The 17614-nt window shown below is 39.8% G+C and overlaps 1 protein-coding gene across 7 annotated transcripts in view; it reads right to left on the minus strand.

Moving 5' to 3' along the window:
• The window catches only part of LOC140719819 (thyroid hormone receptor-associated protein 3-like), a 115761-nt gene that overhangs the window by 26020 nt on the left and 72127 nt on the right, over positions 1 to 17614 (minus strand). For 6 of the 7 annotated variants that reach the window (XM_073034741.1, XM_073034736.1, XM_073034740.1 and 3 more), the window contains one exon: positions 8701 to 8881. In XM_073034741.1, the coding sequence (XP_072890842.1) occupies positions 8701 to 8837 (137 nt within the window). In that variant the 5' untranslated portion in view covers positions 8838 to 8881. Of the gene's footprint in view, positions 1 to 1100; positions 1256 to 8700; positions 8882 to 17614 lie in introns of those variants that run through there. The other variant, XM_073034737.1, reaches the window with a different exon arrangement.

The raw sequence follows: 17614 nt of genomic DNA on the forward strand, positions 1-17614 counted from the left end.
GGCAGCGAAAAAGCAGGATTCTCTCACAACAAATCAGTAATACTACCAAGTGACCAAAGCCCAAGGGACGTTCCCAGTGCTCTCAGGAAAGAAAGAAAACAACAGCAGAAACTCTATAGTGTAAACATGAACAACTAACGACCTGAGAGCTTTAAAAACCCACTTGTCCAATAGACTCCTTACTATACAACAGCTGATGTACATCATTTGAATTTGGGACTGTTTCCAAACACATCCCCAAATCCATCAAGTATCAATCTGATTCCAAGTATTCCACTGCCCCACCACTACGCTGACGCTCTGATCTGTGGTAATATGATTGATCAGAAGTCAGAGGGGCAGATATAGTGAGAGTTGCCTAAAACATTTTTATAGAAGCTTTAAAGCTCAGGGTTACAGTCGTGACAACTCACAAAGTCTTCAGGGACAACTCCCGCTTAGAATAATTCTGAGACGATGAGTCAGCCACTAGGTGTCATAACAGTAATCAGTAGAAAAGATATTATGGGGGAGGGAAAACCTTCGGCCATAAAGCATTTTCCTATTTATACCTCCCCCCACTGTTAATTACCTTTCAATCAGTGTGTAAAGATCAGTTTGGGAACCCAGCACAGATACACCCAAAATTGTAGTTTGCACAGTTAATCGAAAACACTCCCTTTTCCTTTCCCCACCAACTTCACCGTCCCTCCCACTGCAGCCCCTGAAGAATGAACTGAATCAAAGAACATCAAAGCTGTGCAAACTCCCAATCACCTGTAGCTCAGAAAACTTAGTGACCTTGCAAAACAAATTTTTGATCAATTCAGTGACTTTCGCTACCTTTATTAGAGCTGTTTTTTAAAAATGTGAATAGTAAGGGATTCTTATTTCTGAAACTTCTTCCAGTGTTGTGCCTCATCAGGTCGCAAGTACAAAAGCAAATGCATTTCAAAATCTGGCACAACGCGCACAACACAGGAACTATGGTAACAGCTGGATTAACCGTTCTGCAAGCCTGTCCCCCAAGATAACAGAGAGAAAAAAATCTCTTCAGCTAAATAAATTACTTTAAAAATCAATAAAACAGGCTGAGAACTTAAAAGACTTGCAGTACTTACCCGGCAAAGCTTTTCATCGAGAGGAATGTGTGGCCCAGTGAGCAGCCACATTGCGAGGAATGACTGCTACAGCCTGCCTGTTAAACCCATTTTAACAGTATCAAGTGAACAGTTCACCTCGACTCTTAACTCTCACAGGAAGAGGCCGGCTGGTTGGGACACAAGCCAGCCAGGGCCTGAGATTTTTTAAAAATTTCTGGCAACAGTTCTGCCAACAAGAATTAGAGAGTGGATCAGCTCCCTCGTGTTTTCATTTTACTGAGGGAAAAGCTGGTTTCAGTTAGTTCATAAGCACAAGTTCAGGCAGTACACACAGTGACCAGAAGCTGGCGACTGGGTTCATTTCAAACTGCTTCTAGCTGGATTCTAATTGATCTGGATGCCTCAAAATGCAAGAACATGAATCCTTTAAAGCATATCAAGAGAAAATGCCGTTTTTTACTGCAGTGAGCCTTGGACAGCAATATTGTCTGTGGCTCAAATGTTAACAAATATAATTCTGAGTTCAAGTCCCACTCCATAAACTTGAGTACATAATTTATGAACCAGATTGCGCAGTTTCCAGCCAGCACCAGCCCTGTGGCCACATCAATCTTTCGGACCATGCTAAATCTGCCAGCCTATGATGTAAAGCTGACAGACCAGACACGACAATATCAAGGAGCTCTTCTGCTCCGCAATTTATAGAACTCCTCCTGGCTCACCATTAAATTCACAACTAAAAATGATACACACGTAGCCAACTTCCAGTGAGCTCATGTCTTCTGTGCTTTAGCAAACATGCCGAAGTCTGCAATACCACACAGTTCACACTGCAGCAAGCTGGAGTTCTCTTAACGAACCATAAGCTAGCATCTATGTTTTCCAGTTCACTCTACTGGAGGACGTTGCAGTTTTGGATAGTACTTTCCCAATGAGTTGTTAAACTTCGGTCACTCAAGATCATGTTATCAATCATGCAGCACTATTTCAATGAACAGCGATGTAATGATCTAAGTGAGGGATATGACCTGAGTTAGTTCACATTACTTTATTGGATTTTGTGAATAAAACACGCAAGAGTCGTTTTATGTGCTTAATAAATGCCGCAGCCCTTCCATTACGAACAAACCAAAAGCAGTCGCCTTACACCGATGCCGTTACATTAAACACAGTCTCTTAAAATGAAAGGGGTCTGTGAATTACGTAGAAAAGTTTCTATTATGAACAATGTGTGTCATCTGTCAGCTGTTACATTAGCCTGGAACATAATCTTATATCAGCGAAAGTACACAGTGGAATCCACTGGAATCTTTTGACTAAAGTGACAGCATTTTCTAAGCACAACTGGTAACACAGCCACCAAACTACACTGTGTGCTAACCACAGTGTACCCAGTATCACCTCAACTGAAAGAGTCTCTACTCATTTGAACAACACCATGTGAATGTCTGCCAGTTCGAGTGAGTATATATTAGGATAGAAGTGAAGGGTGGGAACTTGGCTAGTGGCTTATTCAACTATTGAAGACCGAAGTGTTGAAACTGCAAATAAAGGCCTCTGAGCTGGTAGAAGGCAGACTTTTTAAGATGTAGAACAGGTGATGGAGAGTATACAGTAGCTGAAGTGCCTCTTAAGATGCAGGATGATGCCTTGGTTACATAGCGTAAACTTGTTTAAAATAAATGTGGTAATGTCTCCTAAAATAGCAGGCAGCAGAATTGCATGAGGGTGCAGTATTAAGTCAACTGAATACAAGCTCAAAACCACCAGTCCTTTAAAGAGCAAGTCTAGTTTAAAAATACAGAAATAAAGTGCTGGGCCTGTAAACTGACAAGAATATTTCTTATTGCTGTAAACCCCACTCCCTCTGGAAGACGTATGAATGTCCTGCAGAGAAGGAAAGCTGTTGTCTTTATGTGAGGAGGTCTGGTCTAGGTGCAACCACAAGCCCACACACAAACTGGACCAGGAAGTCGCTCGGTTAGACTGAACTGTTTGGGGTTCAAAGTAACGACTTACTACTATGCGCTCAGAGAATCTAGGACATGGCGATGCAGCCCGCACAAAATCATGATTATTTTTAGTGGAAAGAAAAGGATATCTAATGAAGCAAATGTAAAATTCTGATGGAATAGCAAAATTTCTCTTGTTATATTTTAATTTTATGTTGTAAGATGCCTGGTTAAATAATTAGGATTTATAAAGAAATAACTGTAAATATTCCAACTTGCCAACGTGCATCTCTGGGCCCAAACTCAAGGTGCTTTCGATGTTGCTGACTGGTTCAGAGAGACTGCAGATACATAGCTTTCGGTTCTTCACATGCCACCATGCCACTGAGTTTTCAAGTACTGGAGCACAATCAAAGGGTTGTCCATCTGCAATCTCGGCAGTGAAAATGAAATCTGACGAGGTGTGGGGGAACTGTACAAGTTCAGGACCCCTGCCCATGCTGCCAGCTCAGAACAGTTATAAACATCAAATTGGCTTGAATTTTAGGCCTGTGCTTACTGGCCATCTTGAAGCTTCTTTCAGCTGAGTACATTCTGCAGAGTAGTTGCCAGGAGATTCTGGGTTCAATTGTATTCCTCTAACATCCCCAGAAAAACAGTGAACAGATAGATTTTGCCCTCCACTTTCTACATTGTTAATTGAACCTCTGCCTAGAAACGAAGGAAAAACAATTGACAATTCCCCAAATTTGTTCCAATGAGATCATGGCTACACAGCTCCGCTACCTGACCCAAGCCTAAAGTGATCAGACTGAGTTTGTTAAGTCTGAGATATCTTGGGTGGATTATAGTTGGTCAGATAGGACCAGTACATACCAGACCATTATTTTATCTGGGTCAAATTACATGCTTAATGTTACAGGCATGTACATTCCTTTTCAAAAATAATTATTTCTCAGGTTGTGTTGGATAAGAAAAAAAAACTAATGGGTCATGTTGGCTTTAATTCTATACCCTGGCAGACTTCTAGATGTCTGATTTATACTTGATGTACCCCTTTCCTTTATAAGTCCTGCCAACTTATGCAACTGCCCATTATTCTGCTCTCTGCCTCTCACCAGAGCTAGTTTCCTAAACAGGTCAACAAATTGCTTCCTTTCCCATCAATTTTTAGTTTCTGCCCTTAGCCCTAAACTTTCAAATGCTCTTTCTCACTTTTCGATGGCATCTTAAAATTAGCTAATCCATTATCCACCCAAATTTGCCCAGGTCAAACCCATAAGCCTCAAAATTTCCCATTCATGCAAACTACTAAATTGTCTTTCATAGTGAATGGCTTCCATCTGCATTGCTTATAATGCTGAATATCTGTGACATTCGAAAATATGGCCATCTGCCTCGCTTTTATGTATAAAAATGGCAACGGCTGCAATCCCGAAAGATCTTGTTGAGCAACTGCTAGACACAACTTGCCAACTGGAGCATCCGTCTATAATCCCTACTGTTTCTTTCTACAATGTCAATTTTATAGCCAAGGCAATAAATTGTTTTTATTTCCATGAATTTCAACTATAGGTAAGTCTCGGAATTCACGATAGTGCTTCTGGAAGTGTATACAAGTAGACTTCCCACTGTTCTATTATTTTCAATCACCTCTTCAATCAGCTTGTCATGCATGATACACCCAACACAAATCCACATTGACTCTCTATGAAACTGAAAAGTTTTGGAACATCAGTCACTATTTGTATAGCCTGAAATTATATTAACCAGACATAGATGTGTTTCCCTCTCTTAAATGGAGGAACAAAATATAATGGAATGGATCTCAATTAAGGTAACTTTAGAAGTGAACAATTAGGGCATCTGGAGTGTTATAACCATCTTTCATTAGTCATAGAATGAAAACTACAAGGTCATGGTGGCACATAATTCTTTAATGCTCTGTTTTCTTTACTATTTACTCAGATCCTGCTAATCTTGGTGAATATTAGTTTTCTTTGGCAACAATCACACCATCTTCTATTGTAAATTCTGATGCAAAATATGTAATTTGACTGCCGATTTTTATTTTCATTAATAGGTTTGCCTTTATCCATAAAGAGCCAATTTTAGTTATAAGTTAATAGCAAAGCATTTGAACTGATTTTAATGTCTTTAGCGAGCTTACTTTGACCCTCCTTTCTACCAGCTATTACAGTTTATTTAATCAGCTTTGGCACATCTCCCAGTTACCAGGATCTTTGCAAGTCTTTCTCTTTTTAAAAAAAAAACATCTTTTCTTATGTTTTCTGTTACTGCCTTGGTTACTGATTTTCCTTAGATGATATAAACTCACTTTATAACATAGCAAACTATTATTTTGTTTGAACATTTACTATTGCTCTGTTTTGGTTTTACCCTTAGCATCTTGTTGAAGAAAGACATTTCCAAATCTACAAACCCCATTTCCAGAAAAGAACTCCACATTAAGCAGGCTAATTGGTAGCAGGTGAGGCATCATGACTGGGTATAAAAGTAGCGTCCATCAAAGGCTCAGTCTTGCAAGTAAGGATGGGTCGTGGCTCACCCCTTTGTGCCAAAATTCGTGAGAGAATTGTTAGTCAGTTCAAAAGGAACATTTCTCAATGCAAGACTGCAGAGAATTTAGGTCTTTCAACATCTACAGTACATAATATTGTGAAAAAATTCAGAGAATTCAGAGACATCTCAGTGCGTAAAGGGCAAGGTTGGAAACCACTGTTGAATGCGCGTGATCTTCGAGCCCTCAGCCTAAGAAACCGTCATGCTACTGTGACAATTATAGCCACCTGGGCTCGGGAGTACTTCAGAAAATCGTTGTTACTTAACACAGTCCGTTGCTGCATCCAGAAATGCAACTTGAAACTGTATTACACAAGGAGGAAGCCATACATCAACTCTATGCAGAAACGCCGGCGAGTTCTCTGGGCCCGAGCTCATCTCAGATGGACCGAAAGACTGTGGAACCGTGTGCTGTGGTCAGATGAGTCCACATTTCAGCTAGTTTTCGGAAAAAACAGGCATCAAGTTCTCCGTGCCAAAGATGAAAACGACCATTCTGAACGTTATCAGCGAAGGGTGCAAAAGCCAGCATCTGTGATGGTATGGGGGTGCATCAGTGCCCACGGCATGGGTGAGTTGCATGTATGTGAAGGTACCATTGACTCTGAGGCGTATATTAGGATTTTAGAGAGACATATGTTGCCATCAAGGCGACGTCTCTTCCCGGGACGTCCATGCTTATTTCAGCAGGACAATGCCAGACCACATACTATTAAAAATGTATGGCACATCACGAAGAGGAGAATCAGACAACGGAGACCACGGACTGTTGAGCAGCTGAAGTCTTATATCAAGCAAGAATGGACAAAATTTCCAATGCAAATCTACTACAATTAGTATCCTCAGTTCCAAAACGAATAAAAAGTGTTATTAACAGGAAAGGTGATGTAACACAATGGTAAACATGCCTCTGTCCCAACTTTTGTTGAGTGTGTTGCAGCCATCAAATTCTAAATTTATGTATATTTATAAAATACAATTAAGTTGGTCAGTAAAACTATTGAAAATCTTTTCTTTGTACTTTTGTCAGTTAAATAAAGGTTCACGTGAATTAACAAATCACAGATTTTCATTTTTATTGCATTTTGGAAAATATCCCAACTTTTCTGGAAATGGGGTTTGTAGAATTTTAACTGTTTAATTTTAACTTGATTATATAATCATTTATATTCAGTTGTTCATACACCAAATGGCTAAATCTGGCAATGTGATCTGCTCCATTTCTGTTATAGAATGTGTTGTTGAAGAAAATTCTGAGCGCACATCATGATTTACTAGCCTTCTGAAATGTCCTAAACTGTTTATCTACATAAAATCCCCTGTTCCATTTCCCCCTCCTACATTTTTATATATTTGCCATTAAACAATTCTGACACTTTGTTCAGCTGTTACCTTCAGGCTTATAGACAACTCTCAGCAGAATCTTAAACCTTTTCCTTTTCTTACATCTACCTATAAGGTCTGCATTGCCTGTTTAATGTGTTTTATATTCTCAGTTATCAACACGAATTCTTCATTAATGTTACTTTTTCCTCTGCCAGTTATACCATCTTTTTGGTGCATTGTTATCACCTGGTCTTTTGGGTTTGACAATTCTGTAGCCATATCATGGTTATAGCTTTTATTTTTAAAAAAACAAGCTGAATTTGTACCTGTATTGCAGTCAATTTGTGACTTCATCTGCTGGAAATTCATGGTCATGTACTCCCACAAAAGTAGGCCCTAACTTGACAGTCACTTTACTGCGCCATCCAATTTGATTTGTAGCTGTTGAATCCTGACTATAGAACTTCTGACAATCCAGACTTCAAAACTGGGCATTTATTGCTCCCTTCTACACAACAAGCCCTATCCATACTCTGTTGGAAAGGTCAAACATACCCTACCACCCAACTCCTGAGCCCAACAACATAATGCCCCAATTCTCAAGTTTAATACAACACCAAGGGTGCATTGAGTGCAGAACAAGCAATCATTTACCTACCTTGAAAAATGAAAAAACATATCAGCCCAAGAACAGTTATTTCAACCATACACCTCCATGAGTCCTCCCATAAACAACCGTAAACATTCATTTCATCCACCAGTGTATGGAGGTTGCAGTACCAACTACAAAATACACTGTGGTTATTCAGGGACAGCAACCCCCAAATCTACAACCTCTACCACTGCGAAGGATAAGAAAAGTTGGTGCAAAGGAACACACTCAGCCGCGGAGTCTCCTCCACCCTGTCCAGATCTGGAAATTTGTCACTTCTTCCCTGTTGCCTGGTCTAAATCCCGGAGCCCCCGCCATGTCAACAGTGTAAGTATTCTTCAGAAGGACTGCAACATTCTAGGTGAAGGGCAATTAGAAATGCACAATAAATTCTGGACAAGTAACACATACAGTGATTCAGTTTTCCCCCTATCATTTTGTATTGCATTGTACTGCTGTTGCAAAGCTAACAAATTTCACGACATATGCTGGTGATCTTAAACCTGATTCTGATATTCTTCAACTTAGTAAATCCCCACAAGGAGCACTGAAATAAACAGTCACCTAATCTACTTCAATGCTGTTAGTAAGTTAACTTTTGCGAAGCTCCGTGTTCTGCTTTGAACAATGCTACAGGACCTTTTAAATCAGGGGTTCCCAACCTGGGGTCCACGGACCTCCTGCTTAACGGTATTAGCCCATGGCATAAAAAAGGTTGGGAACCTCTGTTTTAAATGACCCAGGGTCAGTTTCTTAGTTTAGAGTCTCATCTGAAAGATGAAACAAGATAGCTTAACACTTCAAGAGGATCAATCTGGGTTTTGTGTCCAAATGTTTAAAATGCAAGATTCTCACAAGGACAGAAGTGTTAAATGAAAATCAAACACCTTATTATCACAGAGTAACATCAAACTTCTTAATGCCCATCCAATATCAAAGCTCAAAGTAAATTTATTATCACGTCAACATATACAGCCCTGAGACTCATTTTCTTGCAGGCATACTCAATAAATCCAAAACATAGTAGGCCTAACAGAATCAATTAAAGACCACACGAGCATTCTAAAATCATCCTGAAATCAGAATAAAGATCTTCTGAACTCACCTGTACTTCCGCTTTCTAGAGTGAGACCGTGAGCGAGACCGCGAGCGAGACCTAGTAAATGATCGAGAGCGGGACCGAGAGCGGGACCTCGAGTGGGATGACTGCGACCTGGACTTGGAACCTGTTGCTTTCGACATTTTTCAGCTGTGGAAATGGCAGCAGTTTTCTTCTCCCTTTGAACCTAGCAATCAATAAGATACAATCACTTGAGAACTCATCTGAGAAAACAGTGCTTCACAAAATACAAATACATCACAAGACGGTCCGAATGAGCAAGTAAAGGAAACTGACAAATAGATAACATCTGCTGGCTGATGGGACTGGGCAGAATAGATGGACTAAAGTACCCATTTCTGTGCTGTGGAGTTCTAGGACTCTAAAATCCCAGAAAGAATATTCTACCAATGAGAAATGCACATTACGCTCGTACTTGAATAAATGCATTTTCAAAGAAGAGCATTGAGGTTATATTTTGATTGCACTGTTCTGTGGGAGAATAGCAACACACCTAAGCTCCTGCAGTACTTAATACCACAATGGTACTGTTTACTCGTGACCTTTGTGAGAGCAATTAATTTCACTGCACCCTGGTGTGTATGATAATAAACTAATCTAATCTGCTGTCTCAAGGATTCCACCGGGAGCTGTACAGGTGACGGGAATGGGAAAACCGGCAATGGACTTGGTTTTTTCTGGAACTTGGCCAGAATGGGATTGAGCTGAAATGCAGGTTGAACTGGCCAGCATTGCCTCCACTTTTATTTGTTAAATCAGGGTTGTGTCTCCTACAAAGAGCTGAATAAAGGGAATACAAAACAAGGTCCAAGCTTACTTCTAAGGAGTGTACTATACTCATCTTTTAATGACTAACATGTTGTTGATGACAATCCTAACACACAATACTGCTCTAATTGCCTGCTGTAGGTAGCGAGTTTCTGTACAACAAGGTACACAGTAAAAAATTCAACTCCTGTCTGAGAAGTGACTTAAGTCTGCTCCAATTTGCCTACTATCACAACAGCAGGTGCCACTTCAATGGTTCTTCACTGAACCCTAGAACATCTGGATAGTGAAGATGTATACATCAGGATGATCTTCATTGACTACAGCTTGGCATTCATACTATCACGCCCTCAATACTACCAATAAGCTTCAAGATCTAGACCTCAATACCTCCTTGTTCAACTATATCCTCGATTTTCTCACTTGCAAACACCAGTTCGGATTTGCAACAACATCGCCTCCACAATCTCCATCAGCACACGTGCACAAATGCCCTTGAATGTAAAAGCCTACAAAAAGTAGTGGATACAGCCTAGTCTATCATGGGTAAAGCCCTCCCCACCACTGAGCAGATCAAATTGGGTGCTGTCACAGGAAAGCAGCATCCGATCGTCAAGGACCCTCACCATCCAAGTGATGCAATCTTCTCACTACTGCAATCAGGAAGGAGCTACAGGAGCCTCAGGACTCACACCACCATGTTCAGGAAGCTACCACCCCTCAGTCTCCTGAATCAGGTGATAACTTTACTCAATTTCACTCACTCCAATACTGAACTGTTCCCAGAACCTATATATTCACTTTCAAGGACTCATCTCAACTTCTCTGTATTTATTGCTTTTTTTTGTATTTACACAGTTTGTTGTCTTTTGCACACTGGCTGTGTTATATGCAGTCTTTCACTGATTCTGTCGTGCTGCTTTAGGGTGTGAAGGCCCCTAAGAAAACAAATCTCGGGGCTGTAGATACCAAAAGTTCAAAGGAAATTTTGACATTAGGAATAGCAGTTGCACTCTATCACTGTTTCTCCTCCACTTTAATTTCCACTGTGCATGCTGGGATAAACTGACTTCTAAAAATAAGCTTCTCACAGAAAATCACTGTCGCAGCCAAGTACATACACTGCAGTGAGCCGGGTAACCCCCTGTGGATATATATTTCAAGCTGGCCTGTGCATGAGCATGGGATAGATAGGTCAACAGTGCTCAACACCCCCAGCAAATAACGAGCAAAAGCAAATACTAGGATTAAAAACAGAGAATACTGTAGAAACTCATGCTGGGTTGCATTTATGAAAAGAAAAATGAAGTTCACAGTTCAAGTTGAAGACCCTTCATCAAACTGGGCCATAATATATAATATTAACTTGGTTTCTTTTTCAACAGATACTGCCTGAGCATTTCCAGGACTTTATGATTTGATTTGGATTACCAGCACCTGCAGTTTGCTTTGGTTTCCAAATACAGGGAAGCCTCCAGGTTTGAAATAGTATGCTGGAAATACTATATTAACACTGGACAGGCTTGATGAATTTTTAGAAAACAAAATCTGAGGTGTAGGAAGCTGAATTGGAAGAGGGAAGACAACAGGAAAGTTTACAGTAAGCTTTAGTAGAACAAAGTAGCAGGCTGAGCAAAGAGAGCACTCTAACCTTCTCGGGACAGATCAGCTATGATTAATTAGCAAGCTTTCATCATACTATTTTAGATGACAGAAACAACATGTGTCACCCTGCCAAGCTGGGCACCTATCCTATCACAGATGTTCCCTTTCCTCTCTTTCCACTGACTGCCTTTGCAACTTAATACTAACTTGCTTTCTCACTTTTCCAGTTCTGATGAGAGGTTACTGAGCATTGCCAGGGTTTTCAGTTGTTATATCAGAAAAAAAAACAGTGGTGGAGAACTGTAGCATTAGACAATCTATCTCTGGGTCACAAGTTCAGTGAAGGTATTCTGCTAATTATTTTTCCAAATGTAATGGGGCAGTATTGTGAACAGCAAATACAAATGTACACATAAATCTCTCTCTTATTTGGTAATAGACTGAGGCCCAGAATAGTGGTAATAAAAGCAAGTATTTCATTAGCTCATCAGCTAGCTGAAGTTTTAACTGTTTTTTCTCGCTTTCCAGCATTTGCAGTTATTTGATTCCCATTCATTTCCCAAGTTAGATAACAGACTGTAGATGGAGAGGTGTGGCCATTGTGTATGCGACATCTGTTAAACTCCCATTTGAGGGAGACAGCGTTGCACTGCCCCTTCCCAAGGTCTCTTCCGGTTCAGACAGAAATGGTTCACTGTGCCATTACAGGGAGCAATATTTGCAAGGATTCTTTTACGCAGTGTGCAAGTTTTGGAGAGCCACTGGCAATGAGAAGGAAATAGGACTGGTTAGATAACAGTTTCAAAGACAGACACAAGAAAGACAAATGACTGCTCACTGCGCTGCTGCATCGTTCTTTAAAGAAAACACTGCTCTAACGGGTTTATCAAAGAATTTCCAATAATCCTCTAATTTCGCTACTCAGTGTACATTAGTAGCATTTTTTGAAGTTTTCTAAGGATCTTTGTTCCCTTATGTACAAATAATGCTGATTACACAATTTTAATGAACGGTAGTTAAAACAATTCTCATTATACTTTATAAACTGAAGCATGATCAAAAATTAGACGCACTCAGCTAAAGATCTGCACAACTGTCAGTCATAAACTTATGACTAAAAATAGCTTGAGCCCACTCTCACAAAAAGTAATTTTATTTGTTACTAATTTAACAGCTCTATATCATACTCTCTCTTTACCAGGTAAACTAAACCAATCTTTCTTTATTGAACTGTAGGACATTGATTTTTTCAGAAGAGAACAAATTAATACATCTGAAATAAAAAGGCATGAGTGATTTAAAAACCTTCACTATTTCCATAAACTCTAAATTTCTAATCTCCACCTGCTAGATCATTTTAGGTTGCCATCACCCAATATGCCCAGAAATGCGTCTTTCAGTGCGCAGTTCAGAGCTTCAGGGTTATCTACAGGATGTAGGCAAAAGAAATTCTTACAGAGGAACACTTAGATTTTTAAAAAAAGGGCCTCAACAGCACTTAACTACTTGGAGCTATTTAATGCACATCATCTAAACAACGACAGGGTTCTTCCATTAAAATATGGCAAGTGTTAGGAAGCACCACATATCATTTGCATATTTTCTTACATTTACAATGTCTATGACAGTGTTAATCAATACAAGATTTAACTACACAAAATGCTTCATATGGGAAGCCGCTCACTTTCTAAGCAGCCTAACTGTAAGGACAGGATCTATGGCATTAGGTCATTTAATATAAACCATGGGAACCAAGACAAAAAAAAGGCCAAAACAAAAGCTAGCAGGCAGAGATGGAAAGATTGTGGAATGGAAGAGAAAGGTGGACTAAAGGGCAAGAGAGGGAGAGACACAGGGGCAAAGAGAGAGAGGCAGAAACAGATTGTAAAAACCTCTGCTACCCAAGTTTAACACAGTTCACATTTTCTGATGTTCTTTTCAGTTACTATTTAGTACTGTTCACCTCTCTTCCCCTTCTACAATTTAAGCTGCACTTGTTTCCTGTTCCTATAAAAGGTCATTGACCTGAAAAAAATAGTTCTGTTTACCCTCTGCACATGCTGCCTGACTGCTGAATGTCACTAGCAATTCCTGGTTTTATTCGGAATTTCCTGCATTTGTTTTTGCTCAAAGTGAAATAGTTTAGTCTAATTTTCTCCAGTAACTCTCACCACTGAGCGGAGAGGTTAAAGGCAGAGTCAGAGACGTTTCACTGACACATATCCTTTACTTCTGACAATGAAGACCTTAGTAACATGCCCACTTTTCCACAACTCTTAAAGCAAAATAATTACAAACCATGGAAAGTTGCAGTCAAACTATTACTCTCCTTAACATTGTTCGTCAGGGTGCCTCAAACACTTCTCAAATAAGTTCTTGCTACAATCATCTGCTTTACAAGAGAGGTAATCAACCCACACTATGCAAACAGCATAGATCTGTTTAGGGCACGATGGTTGAGGGTTAAACTTGCCAAGGTCTCTGAACAGAAAGAGCTACAGCCACTGAGAACGAGGGCTGTTTGCCACCTTTGCCACTGACAAAGCCTGTGAGGGAATCACACAGCTATGAGACAACTACAATGGATGGCTATGGAGCTTTCTCTGGAATGACGATGTGCAGAGTTGTTTTGACAGTACCTTGCATGACAATTCATTATAGCCATTTCTATGATTGCACAGCAACTCTGTTCTGGTTTCTGCCCCCTTCCTTTCCAGTCCTTTAGGATCTCAAGCCTGAAATATTGTCTGTTGATTTCCTTCCATAGATGCTGTCTGACCTGCTGAGTTCCTACAGCATTGTGTGTGCACCACTCAAGATTTTGAGCATCAGCAGAATCTCATGTATTGACTAAATTGTTTTCTTTGTGAATACGTGGAGAAACATGAGGACCTGGGGGGAAATGACAGTTTTGATAACTGCAAATAATACAAAACTTGACAATGCAATAGAGTAGCATGAAAATGAGTAAATTCAGGAGGACACAGAAATCCATAAAAGTATATTTTAATGGAAATAATACACTGCAGAATCAGTAGCACAAAGATGGATTGGGATCTCGAGGCGCTATTTTGAGGAGACACTGCAGAGCAACATTTTTAGGATTTGAAAGTTAAATTTGAACTTAAAAAGCATAGCTGTCCATGAATTGAGTCACACAGTACTACTGATTCAGTTGCAAAGGGAAAAATAAAACAAAATATTAGAAAAGGCCTTTGAATAGGAAGAGTTGTGGTTTATTCCTGAGTTCTGTACATCCAATGTGCACAAAGAGAACTCTCTTCTATCTAGGAGATGGCCAAGTTTAACAGCCTAATGATCATCCTCTGTGCCACAGTAATTGTCTAAAATTTTGATTAGGACACTGGAACAACATAAGAAACAGGAGCTCTGGTAGGACGGCTGGCCTCACAAACCATTTATTTAGATTATAACTGATCTAATCTCGGTTCCAATACCTTTCCTGTTCTCCTATACTATTGGGCTCCATTGTAGTTCCAGGTATCAATTTCTGTCTATTGTATATTCAATGAATTAATTCCAAAAATCTCTATAATAACAAATTTAAAGCATCATGGCCTTCAGGAGAAATCCGTCTTCAGTTCCAACTGATACAAGTGACCTCATTCTGAACTATTCCCTTATTTTAGCATAACTTATTGTGGAAATACAGTCCCACACCCACTCAGAACCCTAGAGATTTCAAAAATTCACCTATTCAACTTGCCTTCATTGATCATACCAGGAACCAAACCAGTGAACTGTCTTTGCACCACCTTCAACAGAAGCACATCCTTAAATATGAAGACAAACTACACAAGAGTACTCAATGCACAGTCTCACTTCACTAGTATCACTAGCTTCTCTGTTTGTGTACTCCATACCCTTGCAATAAAGGTCTATTGCCTACTAGCTTTCTCAATAACATGCTGCACATGCAAGCTTTTTTTCTTTTCATATACTAGGATTTACAGATCCCTTTGTACCGTAACATTTTGTAATCTCAGCCTACAACTTTTTCCCCATTCCTTTTTCCAAAGTCTTTCATTTTACCCAGTACTTGCTACTCGCCATCACCTTACTCACACTATTATCTGTATATTCCGTGCCCTCTTCATGAATTGCCCTATCAGCAAATCTGGCTACAGTACTTTTGGTCTCTTCATCCAAGTAAATAATGTAAACTATAAATAGTTATGGGCCTAGTACTGATCCCATTAGTATATGACTAATCAAAAATTATCCATTTTCCCAATGTTGCAATCACTTAGTTAGCCATTTCCCTATCCTTGCTAATATATCCCTCAGTCTTCAATTCTGTGAGCTCCAATCTTGTCAGCAGCCTTTTGTTGCATGTTATGTAATTCCTTCCGTAAATCCAAACATGCCACATCTTCCCACCCTCAAAGAATTCAACATTTTTTCAAACACGAGTTCCCTTCCAGAATACAAAATTGACTCTGCTTAACTGTCTTGTAATTTTCTAAATATCTTGCGACTGCCTCTTTAATAATATTCTCTGACAGATGTTAGGCTAAAATTATTTCATGATTACTGTCCTTCTCCTGAATAGTGGATCTACATTTCTGATCCTCTTACAGAGTTGGTAGATTAAAATCAACACCATTATCTCTGTAGTTACTTGCTTTAAGAACAATGGCATAGAGGCCATCAGCTCCAGGTCTTAGCCCATTAGTTTACCTTGTGGCTCTGGCTGCACTCACCTAATTCATAGTGAAAAAATCTACTGAGAGGGATACGAACGTAGTATAATCCTTCATTACTTCCCTGTTGTGACTACAGCTGTTAAATCGGTTTTCCAGACTCTTTAGCCCTGTAGAAGCACCACAGTAATTCCAGCCACTGTTCCAGCTCCAAAATCCAGAGCACAGCCAACGGAATTCCTGCACGTGACTCTCTACACTACTTGCTGCCTCGGAAAAGCAAAGTCCACGCCTACCCCAGACATTGGGCAAAAATTATAAAAGCCTGAAAGCATGTACCATCAGCCTCGAGGACAGCTATTACTCCACTGTTGTAAGATGTCCGAACACTAATAAGATAGGATTGATTCTTGACTTCACAATCTACCTCATTATGGACTTGTACCTCATTGTCTGCCTGCACTGCACTCTGTAACTGTAACACTTTATTCTCTATTTTATTGTTTTACCTTGCAGTGCCTCAAAGTATGGTTATGAAACGAATCATATGGATGGCATGCAAAACAAAGTTTTTCCACAGTGCCTTGATACATGTGACATAAGCAAGCCAATTTAACTTGTCTAGGACACTCTAAGTGTCTGTGACTTCCCTTATGGCATAGGATACACGTTCCACTCAATAACTGAGTTATTCCATAAATTTCCAACTTATAACAATAAGATATCAGAATATAGAAAACACACACCAACCAGTTCCCTACATCCTGTCAATGTCAATTCTGAACTATGATGCCACGGTTTCAAACCACTGTCAGCTCCCACCAATTCATACTCCTTTACCCCACCTCAGGTTCTATCAGATAATATTCTAATTGTGATCTACATTTATACAGTATTTTTAAATGCTAGAAAATGATCCAAAATCCTCCAGATCAATGAACAAAAATCAAAACCAGGCAGATGACCCAATGCTTAGTCAAAAGCATAGGTTGAGAGGAATTTTTAGTCATTTTGAGGATGACTGCTAACAGTACTCATTCTCCCCTTCCTCGGGGAAGAAAGTCAGGAAGTTTAAGAAGAGGATTTCAGTGTTTTGGGTTCCCACAGCAGAGGGGGAAGGAAAGTTGTTTAATGATGGAGCAAAGGAAATAGAAGTCACAAGAGGGTAGAGATTAAAGAGCCGAGATCAGCAAGAACTGACTCTAAGGCTGAAGTGGAACCAGAAGAACAAATATGATTAGAATTTTAAAACTGAGGCTTTGTCAAATTGTGAGCTCACGTAGATCAAAAAGAGGTGATGGGAGAGCATCTTATTAAAAAAGCAGAATACGTACCACAAAATAGCACTGCTATAGCATATTAGTCAATATCATATATTAAATCATAGGCTGAATGCATGATCCAATGACTAAGATACTGTACTACCACCGAGCAAAGCTGAACTTGTTAAAGCCTGCATTTAAACATAAAATGCACCAATTCCAGCCAACACCTGGGACTCTCTCCAACATTGAGATAGTAAACAATGAGCAAAGGATGACGTGTGACATCCCCTTGAGACAGCAGTCAACTTCCTCACTCTTAGTCCAACGGAAGCTGAAGGCCGGAGACAGACAGGAGTTGGAGGACTGAGTACGTGCGTTGGTGGCAGCTAGGTATTTGGCCTTTTTTGCTGTTGTTAGTTTGTTGCTTGACATGTTTTGTTTTGTTGTGTTCTGTATTGTTCTGCCTAGCATTATGAGCATATGCTATGCTGATGTAAGAATGTGTGGTGACACTTGCAGGCTGTCCCTAGCACAGCCTTAGTCTGGTTGTTAACGTGAATGACACATTTCACTTCTTACTCTGTCTTCTTCCCAACT

This window comes from Hemitrygon akajei, chromosome 32 (genome assembly GCF_048418815.1).
Source record: "Hemitrygon akajei chromosome 32, sHemAka1.3, whole genome shotgun sequence".
Lineage (NCBI taxonomy): Eukaryota > Metazoa > Chordata > Chondrichthyes > Myliobatiformes > Dasyatidae > Hemitrygon > Hemitrygon akajei.